This window comes from Carya illinoinensis, chromosome 15, assembly GCF_018687715.1.
Source record: "Carya illinoinensis cultivar Pawnee chromosome 15, C.illinoinensisPawnee_v1, whole genome shotgun sequence".
NCBI lineage: Eukaryota > Viridiplantae > Streptophyta > Magnoliopsida > Fagales > Juglandaceae > Carya > Carya illinoinensis.
Window position 1 is genome coordinate 44,899,867 of NC_056766.1, and position 18,548 is coordinate 44,918,414.

The 18,548-nt window shown below is 37.5% G+C and overlaps 3 protein-coding genes and 1 pseudogene across 4 annotated transcripts; all 4 read right to left on the reverse strand.

The window, feature by feature from the left end:
• Positions 1-18,548, reverse strand: part of LOC122295453 — an 88,199-nt pseudogene that overhangs the window by 28,369 nt on the left and 41,282 nt on the right.
• Positions 1,104-1,436, reverse strand: LOC122297019 (TMV resistance protein N-like). Its single transcript, XM_043106807.1, has one exon. The coding sequence runs from the start codon at positions 1,434-1,436 to the stop codon at positions 1,104-1,106; it is 333 nt and encodes a 110-aa protein (XP_042962741.1).
• Positions 12,109-17,197, reverse strand: LOC122295450 (disease resistance protein RPV1-like). 2 transcript variants are annotated; one of them, XR_006238079.1, is made up of 6 exons: positions 16,565-17,197; positions 14,931-16,032; positions 14,547-14,834; positions 13,383-14,453; positions 12,578-13,292; positions 12,109-12,471 (listed from the first exon to the last, which is right to left on the reverse strand). XR_006238079.1 is itself a non-coding variant. In XM_043104472.1 (5 exons), exons 2-5 carry the CDS (start codon positions 15,984-15,986, stop codon positions 12,807-12,809), a joined length of 2,901 nt encoding a protein of 966 aa, XP_042960406.1. In that variant the 5' UTR covers positions 15,987-16,032; positions 16,565-17,197; the 3' UTR covers positions 12,109-12,806. The 2 variants fall into 2 exon arrangements, 1 of the variants encoding a protein (XP_042960406.1); XM_043104472.1 differs by having other exon boundaries at positions 12,109-13,292.
• Positions 16,561-17,076, reverse strand: LOC122297020 (disease resistance protein RUN1-like). Its single transcript, XM_043106808.1, has 2 exons — positions 16,887-17,076; positions 16,561-16,817 (listed from the first exon to the last, which is right to left on the reverse strand). The coding sequence occupies exons 1-2, from the start codon at positions 17,074-17,076 to the stop codon at positions 16,561-16,563; spliced, it is 447 nt and encodes a 148-aa protein (XP_042962742.1).

Consider the following 18,548-nt stretch of genomic DNA (forward strand, 5'->3'; position numbering starts at 1 on the left):
ATGGTGTCAAAATCTTAAACCCTAACACAGCCCATTAATATAACGGGTCATGTCCTGTCAACCCATTTGGACTCATTAGTAAATATTATGAAACATGTTAACACAATACAGTACGACCTGTTTCAAACTATTTATATAAATGGGTTGAATAGGCCCGAAATGAACTCGTTTGACTTGATTAAATTTAGCATAATTTTATATAAATATTAAAATCACAATATCTATAAAAATAAAACTAACTACAAGTCTATAATTACAATCCAAATAATAAAAATATCGAAATTAAAATTCTAATAATTTTACTTTTAGGTATAAGGGTATAATTGTAACTTTAACTTTCTTAACGTGTCATAACGGGTTGACCCGTTATCAACCTATTGAGCAATCATGTCTTAAGGGGTCAACCTGTTTTGACCTGGACTCATTAAGACTAAATCTTAACCCGCTATTATCATATCGTGTTCGTGTTGGGTCAACAGGTCGTGTAACATATTGCCACCCTTACCTCCATGCATATAACATCATTCCTTCAAATATTTAGGTGTCGATAAATGTCTTGTATGTGAGACTCTATTTCAATGGTGTACTTGGCATCATTTACAGATGTACGGTTTACTATTCTTGAGTCCACCCGGTGCCAATAAAAAAATATATATATATTCTTGATTCTGCCCATTGAATGATGTCTTGGATAAATTTTGACTCTTTCCTATCAATACAAAAGAGATAAAAATTTAAAAGACTTCTCAAAGTATAATCATATATGAATTATATGATTTACTTTTTTTTTTTTTATTAGAATAACAAAGAGAGAAGATTTAGATTTGTATTTTTGCCATGTTAATTTCTCTATTTGTTTTTCCAATATACATACATTATATGAAATTAATGTGGTAATTAATGCCCTAACAAATCCAAAAAAGATTTCAAATATATTTATGGCTTGCATAAAACTCAATGTCGGAAAGAATGATAAATATCAAACTGTTTTGTATGGCACCATATCATCCCCAATTCGCACCCTCTCAAATCCTGGATTTCTCTATATTTTATCCATAAACTTCTCTTTTAACATCATATATAAACATATATATAGGCACAACTCATAGGAAGTAGCTATTCCCTAATTCGAACCCAGACAAGTTGGCTACTTCTTCTAAAGCTGCCTTCCACTTCAGCATCTTTACGTTATCAATGAGCTTATCTCCAAGACAATCAAAGGATTCTCCAAAATCTCCTTTTTGATGCCGTATTTCCAGTGGATCTACATCATAAAAAATTGGTAGAACAATTTGTTTCATCGCTTCTTTACAATCAAGGATCTTCAATAGGTCATTCAAGCACCATCTTAATTCTGCATAATTTTCAAGGAGTACAATGCTAGAAATCCTTGATCCTTCAATAGCCTTGAAAAGTGCTGGTAAAATTTCTTTCATCTTTCAAGATCGGTTTCTATGTAAGCACCAATTCCCTTTTTATCCAAAATATGGTATTGATGAGAAACAAACTTTTGGCGACCATCTTCACCTCTAAAAGAAGAAGAGTAAAAGATGGAGAAAGAAGCTCCTTGAAACTTGAAAGGCGTCACCCTCTCTGTAAGCATAAGTACCATTCACCAGAGAGAAGTCGGAGAAAGAAAGAAGAACAATAACCATTCTTAAGCCATGTATCATACACATTTGTACATATATATAAATTGCTTTTTTAAACAATAAAGTGAACTCAATTCCAGCATATCGCCTATATTGTTTAATGGTTCATCTAGTCCTAACTAAGAACACAAGTTATGGTTTTGTTTGCACTCCAAATTCTAACCTCAAATTCAGCTCCTTCAGCCAACTAAGAAGTAGAATTCACCTACAAAGCTTTGACAAAAGATATATATTTTCAAACTATACACATATATACATAGAGATATATACTTCACGCAACATCATTGATTCATTCGGAGTGAATGGAAAAATTGTATACAGTGAAAAAAATTAAGTGGAAATTAGGTCTGTGCATTAACTTATAATTTTGTCATCATGAGTTATGCATTTCGTTGATAGGACTATTAATAGTACTGCTACTTAATTAATTATGGTTTCAGTATAGAGAGCCAAAGACTCATCATTTAATCTATCATGTCTGTTTGGAGGAAAGAATAACATAATTTTGTGTAGTGCCAAGAAATACAAGAAAGGGAATTAATTAATCCAAATTAATATCCCAATATAATTTTGTTGAGTTAACTGAAGCAAGTGCATGCTACGTGGAAGGCAATGGAAACATGTAGAGATCTGTAGTTACATTAACTTACATAAAGTAATTTTTGAAAGGGATGCATAAAGAATTATCAATGAAGTAAAAAGCAGGCAGCAAGTGGATGGATGGGGCAACACTGAGCACACAACCATATCACGAACAACACTGTTGTGAAATGTGTAGCAATTAAGATGAATAGTATGGAAAACCAAAGAGAGAGAAAGTGAGAAAAACGCATGAATTTAACGTGATTCGGCAGTATGCCTACGTCCACATGAATGAGTGGAGGTTGAATTTCACTATGCCAAAGTAGGGTTACATCATATGTATTTATACTACGCTCCCCTCGTGTGAGAAATAGAGTTTTCAAATATTCCTCTTAATTCATTTGTATTGTTTGTATAGTGTTTTTACAGACACGTGGTGTGCCAATGGCCTAGTGCCAGCTCTAAGATTTTGTTACAATAGAAGGGAAAATTCCTTAGTACAAAAACAGAATTACACAATATTATTAGATTACAACTAATTGTTTTCTAGAAGATTCTTTTTGCTGAGCTGGTTTTGGATCCTCAAGTGTAGCTGACTTGGAGCTGCTTGGTTTTATAACTGAGCTGGAAGACAATCCTCCTGCGAGTCCAACAAGGGAACCATGGTGAGACTCGATCGAAGTATAAGAAACCAAGAGAAGAGCAGGGGCTTGTTAAGAATATAAGCCACTTGATCACGGGAAGAGATGAAAGCAACTTGTAAAGCCTTAGATGCAACTTTGTCACGTAAAAAGTGAAAGTCAATCTCCATAGGCTTTGTACATGAATAGAGAACTGGATTTGCTGAGAGATATGTAGATCCTAAATTGTCGCACCATAAAGTAGGAGGCTTAGGAAGAAAAACACCAAGTTCTCAAACTAAAGATTGAAGCCATAGTAATTCTGCAGTGGTATTTGCGAGCGGCTTGTACTCGGCTTCTGTACTAGATTGTGCAACTGTATGTTGCTTCTTGGAGCCCCAGGAAATCATATTGGAGCCAAGAAAAACATAGTAGCCCCTTGTAGACTACAGATCATCAGGGCACCCAGCCCAGTTGTAGTTTGAAAAAGCTTGGAGATGATAAGAGGAAGATGGCCGAATGTGAAGGCCATAATGAGCTATATGTTTGAGGTACCTCAGTATTCTCTTCATGGCTTGCCAGTGGGGAAGTGTAGGAGCATGCATGAATTGGCAAGTTTTGTTTACAACAAAGGCCACATTAGGGTGGGTGAGGGATAAATATTGGAGACTGCCTATAGTGCTACGATAAAGTGTAGGATCACTGAAGGCAGGTCCATCAGTGAGTGAAAGATGGGTATTGGTGGACATGGGAGTTTTGAAAAGCTTGGCTTTGTCCATATTTGTTCTTTTGAGAATGTCACAGATATATTTGGTCTGAGATAAATGAAGACCATTGGATAAAGGCTGAATTTTTAGATCGAGAAAATAACGAAGAGGACCTAAGTCCTTCACTGGAAAAGACAAACTCAGAGAATTAAGAACTAATGAAATAGCATTCGGACAGGACCCAATAAGTATGATATCATCAACGTAGACCAAAAAATAAATAGTAACCGAAGAGTGTTTATACAAGAAAATTGAAGGATCAGCAAGTGATTGAGTAAAACTCAGTTCAAGGGGTTGTGTACTCAGTTTTGAGAACCAGGCTCTTAGTGCTTGCTTAAGGCCATAAATGGCCTTATTCAAGCGACAAACATGAGTGGGGTAGTCAGGGTTGATAAACCCAACGGGTTGAGTCATGTAGACTTTTCTTGGAGGTCCCCATGTAGAAAGGCATTGTTAATGTCTAACTATCTAAGAAACCAGCCATTAGTGACAACAATGGTGAGAATGGTCCAAATGGTGGTGGGTTTCACTATAGGACTAAAGGTTTCAGAGAAATCAATACCTTCCTGTTGATGAAATCCCTTGGCTAACAAGCATGCTTTGTAACGCTCAATTGTGCCATCTGAGTTCCGCTTAGTGCGAAAAACCCACTTGCAACTGACCAAGTTATTGATGCCAGTAGACAGCACCACGGTCCAAGTGTGAGTCTGCATAAGTGCTTGAAATTCATCTGCCATGGTTGTGTGCCATTGAAGATGCTTGGCAGCTTTTGTGAAAGTTCGAGGGTCATCAGGAACCAAATTGGAGGTGGTGGTGAGGTACCTTCGTGGCGGCGGCCAGAGCATTGTCCCATCGGTGAACTGTTTTAGACGACAAGAGTTGGTTTTGGAACAGGTGAGAACGGAACAAAGGAAGAAGAAGATGCTGGAGTCAAAGAAGAAGAAAGGGACTGAGAGGAACTTTCGAGAGGCTGAGAAATATTAGATGGGCTGGGTGAGGAAGTGGGACTCGGGACAGGAAGAGAGTTTGTTTGAGTAGTAGAGCTAGGAGGAATGAGTGGGCTTGGCAAGATGTTGGGCCTAGAGAGTGCAACGGGTAATGAAGTGGACAAAGGAGACATTTGAGGGAGTGAGGTAAAGGAACTGGAATGGACAGAAGAATTACAGAATTGGGCTGAGAAGAATTTTCAGATTGTTGGGCAAAAGGAAAACAACATTCATCAAATATAACATCAAAAGAAAGATAAAGACAATTGGACGGAACATGTAGGTATTTATAGCCTTTATGTGAATCCCTATATCCTAAAAATAAGCATTGAGTGGAGCGGAGGTCAAGTTTATGGTGGTTATAGGACCTTAAGTGAGGCTAACAAGCTGTGTCGAAGACTTTGAGAATGGTATAATTAGGTGATTTTGAAAAAAGGTTTTCAAAAGCAGATTGGTAATTGAGAAAAGGAGTTGGAAAATGATTTATTAAATAGATTGCTGTATGAAAGGAGTCAGCCCAAAATTTTTAAGGTAACGACGCATGGGCCATAAGGGCTAATCTGGTTTCACCAAGGTGCAGGTGTTTTCTTTCCACGGCCACATTTTGTTGATGGGTGTGAGGGCACGAGATGTGGTGCGAAATTTCTTGATTTTTAAGAAGGGTGTGAAGAGTGCGGTACTCACCACCCCCAATCACTTTGAAGAGATAAAATTTTGGAATTAAACTGCAATTCAATTTGTTTTTGGAGTTGAATAAAAACTGAGATAACATCAGGCTTTTATATTAAAGGAAACAACCAAGTAAACCTAGTGAAATCATGTCAAAAAGTAATATAATAACGGAATCCATCATAGGAAAGAGCAGGGGCAGGCCCCATACATCTGAATAAATAAGTTGAAGTGGTTTGGTGGAGTGCTGATGAGAAGTACAAAACGGCAACTAAGAACTTTTGGCTTGACAGCAGGCGAAACAAATTGAAGGAGGATCGTGTATGGAAACTGGAAGAAAATTTTGAGAGATGACGTGTTGAACTATCTGGAGATATGGATGCCCAAGTCTTGAGTGCCACTGAGAGGAAGTGGTGCGCTAGCCAACTAGAGCTTGAGGAGAGGTGGAAAGCACTGGAAAGGTATAAAGTCCATCATGTACGGTGTGACGCCCACAACTCCCACGTACGGACACGTGGAAACCGAGGCGTCAGGATGATGACCATACGGGTCATGCATCCCATCGCTAAGTATCAAGTATGTGCACAAGCAACATGTGTAAACAAAAGTCGCAGAGGTTAAATTAAAGTCAACCAACTAAGTACTAGAAATATTAAATACAGTTTCACTTAAATAGAAGTATGTCAAAAGTATTACAATTTTCGGTAACATTATAAAATCTAAATACATAATTTAAAGGCAATGAAATAATTTTCGAATAATACAAACAAAACTCCAATCAGTCATCTGACGGAGCCGCCTCCTCAGGTTCAGCCTCCTCCTCCTCATATGCATCAAAGTCTACGGTACTAAAGACGGTACCGCAGGTAAGTAATAATCCAAACACCCACAAAATAAAAATACATTAAACCTCAACAATATGCAAGAACAGGATGCAATATGCATGAGATCCAAAAATGATCTTTTCTCAAAATAAATCTTTTTCCAACGCACACCAAAAATCCCATTTTTGGTCCACAATAAATTCATTTAAAACAATTCCTCGCCACTATCACAGATAATGACCCAAAATAAGAAATCTACAATTTTCCAAGAAAATGGCTCACAAAAATCTACTTATAAAACTCCGCCATTTTTCTAGAAAATGACCCATATCCAATATCAAAACCAGTTTCCATTTTATTGTATGAACCATGATCTCCCCTAGGGATCATTCGCACACTCTAGCTCCTATGCCACACCGTAGGTAATGACTACGCATGTGACATTTACATGAGTGATACCCAGCTCCGTACCTAGCGCGTACCATGACCAGGCATCCTCTAGTCCCCGCCAGCCTAGGGACCACAGAGTCGGCTGACATTGTTACAGTATCATCCGAGCCGGTTGTTGCCTAGCGACAACCCAAAAGATGCCACTCAGTATTTTTAGCTCCCTAATGACCAGAGGAGCTCCACTGAGATAATGCCTCATCTCGGCTTGGGGTCGTGATACACACGCACCCAAAAATCCATTTAACTCATAAAAATCAAGTTTTCAATTTCCAACACATGTATATGCATGCACCATGCAATGCAAATGACATGACACAAAAAACCCAACAATCCAGATCATCCAAATATGAATAACTCTATTCTCAAATCCATCCGACTCCAGACTCCTCGGACTCAGTCCGGCATAACCAACCAATCACAATTTATTATAAAAGCAATAATATATTTAAATCTAAAAGGAAGTTTAGAAAATACTTACAGCGCTATAAAATATTTTTCGAAGGATCAATGAGCTGCAAAAGGTGGTGGCAAAGCAACGTAATAGTGCAAAATGCACTATGGCCGTGGGTCACAAAATACTCACTTTTGAATAGGAACAAACGAAGACTAGGAAAGGCTAGGATAAGGCTTAGGGGTGTTGATGAAGCTAATGGAAGTGGTGGTTGGCTTTGGGTGGCGGCGAAAATGGCGGTGGAAGTCAAAAATTGCCAAAACAGAGTTGAGCTCGTGGTGGTTGCTCCAACGATAGATCAGAGCTGGAAATGGGTGGGTTAGGTCGGTGATGAAATGATGAAGAAATGGTGGCCGAAGGTGGAGCGACGGCGGTGGAACGGCTCAAAAACCGTGTGGCTTGGAGGAGCTAACAGTGGCATTAGGTGGTCTAAAAATGGAGGGGTGAGGTCGCCGGTGAGTGGGGAAGAGAATGGAAGCAACATCGAAAGCAATGGACGGTGCACGACGGAGTTGGAAGGAAAATGGGCCATGGCTTCCAGACGTGCGTGGCGGCTAACAGCTGCACGGGTTGGCCTGAAAATGAAAGGGAATGATCACCAGCTGGAGGGGAAGAGAATGGGAGGGGTGGTGAGGCACACGGCTGCGTGACGGAGGTGCTAGGCGTTGACGAAGGAAACGGGCAGAGAGAGGAAGGGGGACGTCGCACATGAGAGAGAGAGAGAGAGAGAGAGAGAGAGAGAGAGAGAGAGAGAGAGAGAGAGAGAGAGAGAGAGAGAGAGAGAGAGAGAGAGAGAGAGAGAGAGAAGCAGGGGAGAAAGAAAAAGAAAGAAGAAAGAAGAAAAAGAGAAGGAAAAGGAGGAGAAAAAGAAAAAAGGGAAAAAGAAAAAGGAAGGAAAAGAAATAAGGTCCAACCCTCACAACTTGGATTAAGAAACTGATCCAACGAAAATTATTTCCAAAATAACAAGTTAAATAAAATAATTTAAACGCAGTGATTAAATAAAATAAAATAATAAAATCTAAAAACACAATAATTCTAAAGCCCAAAAATAACTACTTTAAATTAACGAACAACTTAAATACAAAATAATAATAAATAACAAGAAAGCATATTAAAACAATTTCACAACTTAAAAATCATAAAATAATATTGCAAAAATCATCTTTAATTTAAAATAAGAAAATAACTAATTATAGTAATTTAAATAAAATCATTCAATAAAAATACACGTAAAATGGGGATATCACATACGAGGCCATGAATGAGGGGTGTCCCTGTCTTTGAATCCTTCACAATGAAACAAGAACTATGAAATTCAAAGAAAACAAGATTATCATGACAAAATTTTCTAATAGAAACTAAATTCTTAGTTATATTAGGAACATGAAGAAGATGTTTGAGAGAGAAAGCATGAGAGGAAGTGTTGAACATATAATCACCAATGTTTGCAATCGGTAGTGTAGTGCCATCACCAATACAAATTTGTTCTGCACTAGTATAAGGTGATGAGTTGAGGTGGAGGTGGGCTAAATCAGAGGTGAGGTGTGATACCCCATATTTACGTGTATTTTAACTAAGTAAATTATTTTATTTATTATAATTATGGACATTCTTTTTTCAAGTTTTATATTATTTTAGTGGTATTATTTTATTATTTCTTATTGTGAAATTTAAATCGTATTTTATGATTATTAATATTGTTCATCATTTAAAATGCTCTTTATTTTAAATTAGCTTATTATTGAATTTTATTATTTTATTTTACTAAGACACTGTGTTTAAATTATTTTATTTAACTCGTTATTTTAAAATTTATTTCCGTTGGATTAGTTTTGAGACCCTGAGTTGAAAAGGCTGGATCTCATTTTTTTCCATTCCTTTTTCTTTTTCCTCTTTTTCTTTTTCCCTTTTCTTTTTCCCTCTCCCCTTTTATTCTTTCTTTTTCTTTTTCCTCCCCTGCTTTTCTCTTCTCGCGCACGAGCCTTCTCCCTTCTCCCCCGTCCATTTTCGTCATCCCCTCCAACGCGTCGTCGCTCGCCGGAGTGACCAACACCACCCTGTCTATTCTCCTTCCCATCGGCCGGCGCTACCCCCCTTCAATTTCAGCCCAGCCCGTGCTGCCATCAACCTTCATGCACGGCTGGAAGCCGCAGCCCATTTCACTCTAGCCTACCATTGTGCCACCATTGGCCACCACCTCTTTACTACTTCATCATCGGTTCCCCAACAACCATCCTTCCGTAGTCCCGATAAGCCACCATTGAAGCCCCTTGAGCTCCATCTTCGATTTGAGCTTTTGGCTTTTGACCGCTGCCCACGCCGTCACCCACAGCCACCAACCACCACCATTAACTCCACTAACCTCCATAAGCCCTTCTCTAGCCATTCCAAGTCTTTGTTTGTCCCCATTCAAAAGTTTTTTAAGACCCATGACCCGTGTCCAATTTGCACTATTGCGTTGTTGTGCCGCCACCTCTTGCATCTCTTTGATCCTCCGAATATTATATTATAGCTTTGTAAGTATTTTCTAAAGAACCTTTTGACATATAAATATATTTTGTGCTAACAAATCTATTGTGATCTGGTTGGTTGTGTCGGACGTTGAGTTTGAGGAATTTGGGTGTTGGTTGGATTGGAGGATGGAGTTGTTTATGTGATTGGATTATGTTGGGATTTGTTGGCTGTTGAATATTTGTGTCATATCGATCATATACATTGCATAATTGCACGTATGTTCATGTTTGTAAATGAAAACTGAGTTTTCACATAATTGCATATATGTTCATGTGTATATTTGAAAACTGGGTTTTCATGTGAGAAATAAATTTGGGTATGTTTGCAATGAATGGATTGAATGGTTTGAGAGAGAGAGAAACTGTAGGGATGGTGGTAAGCAGGGACAGTAGTAGAGTCCCGCCTGTTATTCCCTCCTACGATGCATGCGGTAAGGATGCTGGTAAGAAGGGATGGTAGTAGTCCCGCCTGTGATTCCCGCCTACGGTGCATGTAGTAGGGATGGTGGTAGAGTCCTACCAGTGATTCCCACCTACAGTACACTGGTAGACTGAAAGAGAGGTAAAAGGAACTGTAGGGATGGTGGTAAGCAGGGACGGTGGTAGAGTCCCGCCTACAGTGCATGCGATAGAGATGGTGGTAAGCAGGGATGATGGTAGTCTTGCCTGTGATTCCCGCCTACAATGTGAGCTGTAGGGATGGTGATAGTCTCCCCTGTGATTCCTGCCTACAATGTGAGCTGTAGGGATGGTGGTAGTCCAACCTGTGATTCCCACCTACAGTGCATGTGGTAGGGATAGTGGTAGAGTCCTGCCTGCTATTCTCACCTACAATGTTAATTGGTTATTTAGGCCATTTTCTGAAAAAAAAAATTGTGGGGTTTGAATAAAGAGATTTATATGAACCATTTTCTGGAAAGATGGTTGATTTTGGTATTGGACCGTTATCTATGAAAATGGCGGAGGTTATTTTAATGAAGTTGGTTTCTAGGCCAAAATGAGATTTTTGGCTTAGGTTAGAAAATAATCATTTTTTGGGAAAATGAGGGTTTGGGATTTTTATCTCTTGGGTTGTTTGATCTATTACTTACTTGCAGTATCGTTTCATAGTACCGTAGATTTTGATGCAAATGAGGATGCAGCTCCACTGCAGTAGTGATCGAGGATCACTTTTTCGTGGGTTGGGATTTATTTCCCACTTTTGGTTATTATATTTTGGTTTATATACGTTTTCATCAGATAACTGTAATATCTTTTAAAACGCTTGTAATTAAGTGAATTTATATTTAACAATTTCAGTATTATTTGATTGACTTTAACTTATCCGCTGTGTCTTTTGACTTACACATGTTGCATGTGCACACACTTCGCACTTGTTGTTGAGGTGCATGACCCGTGTTGTTATCATCCCGATGTCACAATTCCAGCATTTCCATATGTGGGAGTTAGGGAGTCACATGAGGTGGTTGGTAACTGCGGTGTTTGGGTACCAAGACTAGTCGTGACTAGAAGACGATGTGGTGTAGTTGGCAGAGAAAGATCGAGGAGGTTCACTTTGGATAGCATGATCAAATTAGTAGTAGCATTTGATAGCACTATGTCCGACTTTTCCACACACCTGGCAGGTGGGTTTTGAGTGAGGAAGTGGTGTATTTTAAAGGGAAGAAGAAGGAGTGAAATTTGTGGGGGGAGAAAGAATTTGTGCGACCCCTACCATGGCTTCGATAATTACCGCGATTGTTTCTATGATAATTACCAAGTGTGCGTAGAGGTTGTAAAATTTGCCGAGAGGTCTGTGAAGGGAGGCAAATGAGAGGAATGGGAGAGACGACTCTCATGGGTTACGAGAAGACCAAAATCTCCTTAGGGCTAATGGATCAATGCGAGTAGTAACTGAGGTGACAAATGCATCGTAGCCACTGCTCAATCCTGTAAGCAAGTAGGAGACGAATTCAGGAGGGGAGAGGGGGGTTCCGGCATCACTCATAGCATCAGAGAGGTGCTTGACCTTCTAAAATAGTTAGAGACAGAGGAGGAACCATTTGACACAGTAGCAAGTTGGTAACGAAGTTGCATGACACGAGCATGAGATTGAGAGGAGAAGAGTTTGTCGAGAGTAGCCTAAACTTACCTTGTTGTGGAATAGCCAACAACTTGAGCAATGAGATTATTAGATAAAGAGGAGATAATAGCACTGAGGATGATTTGGTCTGTTTGAGTCCAATTAAAAAACTTAGGATTGGGTGTGGTTTGGTCAGATAGAAGAGGAGGAGGTGGGGAACTTGACCCATCGACAAAGTGAAACAACCATGGCCTTTCAGATATGGAATTATATGAGCTCGCCAGATAAGGAAATTATCATTTGTGAGTTTGACAGAAACAAGATGATTAAGATGTGGAAGGAGGGGGGAAGAAGAAGAAGATGATTTCGGGGCTGGGGTTATTTGCAGAGGAGTAGAAGGATCGTCGGCCATGGTAGATGAGTGTCTATAATGACTCTGGATACCATGCGGGAAACAGAGTTTTCAAATATTCCTCTCAATTGATTTGTATTGTTTGTACAATGTCCTATTTATAGAGAGTGATGTGCCGAGATGATTCTGACATTTTTAAAGACATGTGGTGGGCCAATGGCCTAGTGCCAGCTGTAAGATTTTGTTAGAACAGAAGGGAAAATTCCTCAGTACAAAAACTAAATTACACAATATTATTAGATCACATCTAATTGTTTTCCAGAAGATTCTTTTTCCTGAGCTGGTTTTGGATCCTCATGTGCAACTGACTTGTAGTTGCTTGGTTTTATATCTGAGTAGGAAGATGACGTGGATTGACAACTAACACCTCGCTCCACTTTCGGCATTAGCCTGCTTTATCTGTAAGATGTGTTCCACTTGATTTGAGCCACATACTTCTTAGACATTTGAGAAACCCTTTTGCATCGGTAGCATAAAATCCTTGAACATGCCATTAATATCATGAAGCCAATCCAATAAAATTAATCCAATAATAAAAAAATAAAAAATAAAAACTGGGGAATTTTATCAATGCAAAGACACTAACCTAGTGCCTAGTAAGCCTTCTCCGAATTGCCCTGGCCTTCTTGGGATATAGATTGAGAGGCCGGTACTTATTCTTCTTTTAAACTTCCCTTAGAGCCTCCTTCTGTTTCTACAAAATCACCGTCAACATCTGCGCAATTGACAACCACATTTGAATTGCTTTAGTTTCGAGAGGACCTCTTGTAATGTGGACACCTGTTGAATTCCAAGTTGTGATCTTCATCAATATCTCAGCGTCTCTTACAAAGTTGGATACCATTCGATAAATCTACTGAGCACTCCCCAACTGTTAAACTCTCATTCTCTTCATGCTTATAGATTATGTGAACTCCGCAACTTTTAAACATCACTGCAACTTCTTCATTGCTATGAAATATAAACCTCAGATTGGCTCTTGTTGGGTACTGTAGCCATTGCTTGATACATTTTGGAAATGAATAATTTAGATATACATGATCCCCATCTCCTAATAATTCAAAATTTGCTTCTACGAGCATGTTATTGTCTATAAAAACACGAATACCGGAGGGGGAGTCATCCGGGTTGGATCCAAGAACAGCACAGAAAACAATTCCTATGATTTCATCCAAATACAAGGGCCCACTAATATCCAATTCACACGAATCTCTATTTGAAGGCTCCTTAGTATGGCTAAACCAATCTGGAATCTTATTCCCTAGAAATATAATTCCACACGAATGGTCCTGAATATGTTCCTGTCAAACATGTATCGCAAATTTTCACAAGGACAAGGCAATCCTTAAACACAAACACCTACAAAAACAAAGAGAGAAATAGAGACATACCTCAACAAATAAAGCATTTGGCACTTGACTCCCTATATTTGCAAGCAATTTATGGCAACCGGACAAATCAATCCATCTTAGCTCTCCCAAGCCACATGATGTATAGAATTGAAATTTTTTTGATACTTCGGGGAATCTTTCCAAGGATATACACTCACTAGCATATAGCTCTTGTATATTTGGTGGAAGATGCAAAATTTCTTGAAGTTTCTCACAATGCCATAGTTTGAGAATCCTCAATTCAACAAAGATTTCGATGCACGAAGGAATGCTGACAATAACAATTCCAGATAGATCTAACTCTTGCAAAGTGGATGAGCAATAAAATGAGAACTCCTCAAGATACCAATAAAGCGATGACCGGAGTTGTGGTAGTAATTCAGCACTTGATTCTGGTTCAGACCTCTTAATCGGTCTGAATATTGTTATGTGGAAATGTTTAAACCTAGTGACGTCCCCAAATGATAATTTTATTTCTTCTTTTAAAAGATTTGTATAATTATGGAAAGAAAGACTCTTTCGATGTTGCGAGTGAGAATTGCTGATTGGGAGACGCATCAAGTCCTTGCAACCTTCTATAGAGAAATGTTCAATCCCAGTGAAGCATCCTTTAATACAATCACTGCGACAAAGCACCTTTAGATTTTGCAACTGATGAATGCTACTAGGAAGACACATAAATTTTGTGCATTGGTCCAGAAGTAACTCTTTAAGCGCAGGAGTGAGGTACCCAATGGATGAAGGCAATTCTTTTATTGCAGTGCCCCATAATGAGATGAAACATAAATATTCCATTTTACACTTGATTTCTGGAAAGTTTTGAAGTTTTGAGCAATTATGAAGTGTAAGAACTTCTAGAGATCTCAACGTGAGACGCCTTGGAAAACTCTTCAGGTTGGAGCATTGATAAAGACGCAAACGAACAAGCTTATCTAGGAATCCAACAGAATCATGAACTTCGACTAAATTTTTACAACCCAAAATATCCAATTCCTTTAAATTTGAGCAACTTGAAATATTTGAGATTTTGGTTAAGAACTTACACTCAGAAAATTTCATTATCGTCAAGTTCTGTTGAAAAACAACAAATATATATTAACCCTGAGGAAGTTCACATGATCACATGGGTTTAAAGAAAGGAAATATGGAAAGTAATAATTGTACCTTAAATTGGCCGCTAATGTCCTTGATGCAGCCTCCATACAGCTGAAAATCAATGAGCTTCTCTCCACGGAAATTGGATGGCAAAGATTGTAAAGGACAGTTTGACCAATCAAGCACTCTTAATTCATTAGAAAGATAATCAATTGATCTTCCAGAAAAGCGTGCACCACGGCTTATAAAAAATCTGAGTCTTTTCATCTTTGCAAACGATTTAGGACTCAAGCGTATCATGTCATGATCATCGCCCTCAGGTAGAACCACTTTTATCCCCTCAACATTGTTTGTTCCCTAATGAGACAATTTAAAAGAGTGCAAGTAAAATCAGATCGTTAAAATCTTTGTTTATAAGTACTTATCAAAAGAGCTTTTAATCTAAGAACTTACTGCATTTTCCTCTAGTACATAGCGAACATCTTCGTGAAACCATAATCTACTACGCGCACCTGGTTCTTTGCGTGATTCCTTTCGAACAATTTCTTTGCCCATATCTTGTAGTAAGTCATGCATCCACAATGTATTGTGAATGGTAATTGTTATAAGACACTTATCTATAAGCCTTTTGATACCATTGTTCGGAGAGAAACCACAACTATCTAATACTTTAAAGACATAATCCATGTGTTGTCCTTTGAAAAAAAAGGCAATATCGAGGAAAATCTCCTTCTCATTATCATCCAATCCATCGTAACTTATATAGAGTACTTCTTGAATATTTTTGCTAGGAATTCTTTTATACTTATCTAATACACTTCTCCATTGATTTATACTTTGACCCCTTAGATCTGAGCCTAGCACTGTTAAAGCTAGTGGAAGGCCCTCAGCATATGATATTACTTGCTGAGAGAGTTCCACATAGTCTTCAATAGGTTTGTCTTCCTCAAAAGCATGCCAACTAAAGAGCTCAAGAGCTTCATTATGGTCCAATCCCTTTACTTCATATTTTGAATCAACCTTATGGTTATTTAATAAATTCTGATCTCTTGTAGTTATGATGATTCTACTTCCTAAACCAAACCAATCACGATCTCCAGCTAATGTTTCTAACTGGACTAACTTATCCACATCATCAAGAATTAAGAGAACCCTTCTAGAGCAAAATTTGCGCTTTAACTCATAAACTCCTCTATCAACATTACCAACATCAAAACATTTAGAGGCTTTTAGAATCTCATTAAGAAGTGTATTCTGCATTTGGACCAAGCCACCCACTTTGTTTGAAGTTTCTCTAACATTTGTCAAGAAACAATGAACATCAAATTGTGAAAAAATTGAGTTATAGATCTTTTTGGCAATTGTTGTCTTACCAATTCCACCAACTCCAAATATTCCCACCATGCGTATGTCATTCATCCCGATACATAAAAGCAAATCAATGTCTTGCACACGAGACTCCAGCCCAACTAGATATTTTGCGATGTTTAGATATGAATAATTTATCATTCTAGAGACCTCTTGAACGATTTCTTGGATGAATTTCGATTCATTCCTGCATACAAATAAATTAATGAGCTGGAGTACTCTTCACATGAAAAACAAGCAACATAATCTAATATGTTATTTTCTCACAACCAAAAGTAAAATAAAAATTAAGTGGTAGGTTGTAGGGTATAGAATCCCCCCTCCCCAAATCCCAATCCGCACAAGCGTTGACCACAAGTAATGCTCTCTTTTTTGTTAGATTCATATCTTTTACACATGTTTGCATTTACATGCATTCTTAAATTTGTTTCCGTTTTCAAGAGTACTTTTTTTTTAGAAAAAATATTTGCAACCGTGAAGTGTGTAAATGCCATGCAATCTCTTTGAAAAAAGTAAGTAAATATAATACTTACATGAAACAAAATTAATTTTTTAATAATAGATCTTACTTTTTTCCAAAAAGATTTCATAACGTTTGCGCATTCCGTAGCTATATTTTAGTTATATGGTGTAGACAATAAAAATAATAATGATAATAACAACAATAATAATAGTAATAACAAATCTCCAATGAAAGGCACAAGAGTGGTTAAAGTTACCCATTTTCCAACTCGTATCCAGCCAAATTGGCCACTTCTTGTAGGGCTGCCTTCCACCTTTGCACCTTCTTCACATCTTCATTGAATTTTCCTACACATACAGCCAAAGCTTCTCCAAAACCGCCTCTTTGATTTCGTACATCCGATGGATTTACATGATAAAATATAGGTAAAACTATTTGTTGCTTTGTTTCCTTGCAATTGAGAATGTTGAGCAATTCATCCAAGCACCAAATAGATGATGCATAGTTTTCTGAGAGCACGATAATTGAAAGTCATGAATTTTCAATGGCTTGGAGAAGTGTAAGTGAGATTTCATCACCTCTTCTAAGTTCGTCCTCATCTATGTAGGTGTGGATGCCATTTTGAAGCAAAGCATGGTGGAGATGGGCACTAAAAGTATTGTGAGTGTCTTCTCCTCTAAAGCTCAAGAATACATCGTAAAACCGCGGAAATATAACAGTAGAAGAGGAGGAAGAAGAGAGTGCACGGAAGGACATGGAAGAAGTCATTGTGTTCACAATGCCCTGAATTCTCCTTTGTTCTTACTGCACAGAAATATTGGACATGCATGGGGCTCCCCTTAAAAAGACAACTAGTAGCAGTTTACGTCATTAGAGAGTAGTGTACGAAAGTTAAAAGCAGTCAATTCTGTGTACACTGAACTGTTGAACTTTTCTCAATTACACGTCGCAGTTGTGTTTTTGGTAAGTGAGAATTTTGATACGAGAACTTTGAGTTTAAAGATAGAATATTAAAATACTATATTTTAATATTATTATTATTTTAGGATTTGAAAAATTTAAGAAAAAATTGAATTATTTATTATATTTTGTATGAGAATTTGAGAAAGTTATAATGATGAGATGAGAATTTTGAATTTGAGAATTGAATTTTTATAGGCTGAACGGAACCGAGTTAGATGATATGAGAATTTGGGAATAGTTGTAAGAATGTTTGTAAATAATAGTGAAATAGTTTGAGTTAATAATTTTTTAGATTTTGAGAAATGAAAAAGAAAAAGTTGAATAAAAAATATTATAAAATTAAATATTGTAATAATATAGTTTTAGAATATTATTTTTGTTTGGGAATTTGTAAAAAGTTGGAATTGTTTTTAATTTTTTATTTGAAAGTTTGGAAAAATTATAATGATTAGTTTAAAAATTTTGTATTTGAATTATGTTTAGAAATGAGATGAAATGATAATTTTGTGTTTCATCTAAGGTCTCAAACCCGCTGGCCGTCATCAAACTATCAATGAGTAGTAGAGTAATTAGTCTATCAATGTACAAAATTGTGAAAGTACTTCCAGATTAAAATCTCTTGAAGAAGATTAGGGAAAGGTTGGATTGCTATGTCCTTCAATAAAGTTTCTGGTTTTACTTATCAAAAAGTAAATAAATAAAGATCAAACTCATGATATTAATATTTGAATATTATCGGTATAATATTATTGGCCGGAAGTCAATGCACGCTAGCTCAAGTCCATATATTTGAATGACTTCCGTGCTTCAACACGTTTTGGGTTCATAATTCTGGTCAGCATTTTAGATAATTTTGGTTCACAAATCATTGGATGTTTAAAGTCTTGTGATTTTTTATGTCCATATCGTTGAATTTCTGAAGCACAAAAAACTATCCCGAAAGACGGGCTAAACAAACAAAGACATGATACAGATCAGCATGAGTAGATGATGATGGAGGCCGCGGGTCGTATACGTAGGGTGCGGGCTGTGTTCATCGTTTCACATTAATTAATTTCATGTGGCTCAAGAGAACTAGCTAGCCTCAACCACCCGTTTTGGTACTAGAACTACTCCACCCAATCACATGAAATTTTGTATTTAAATTATATTTAGAAATAAGATGAAATGAAATTAAATGATAATTTTGTGTCTCATTTGAGGCCCTAAACCTGACAGTCATCAAACCATCAATGAGTAGTAGATTAATTAGTTTATCATGTACGAAATTGTGAAAG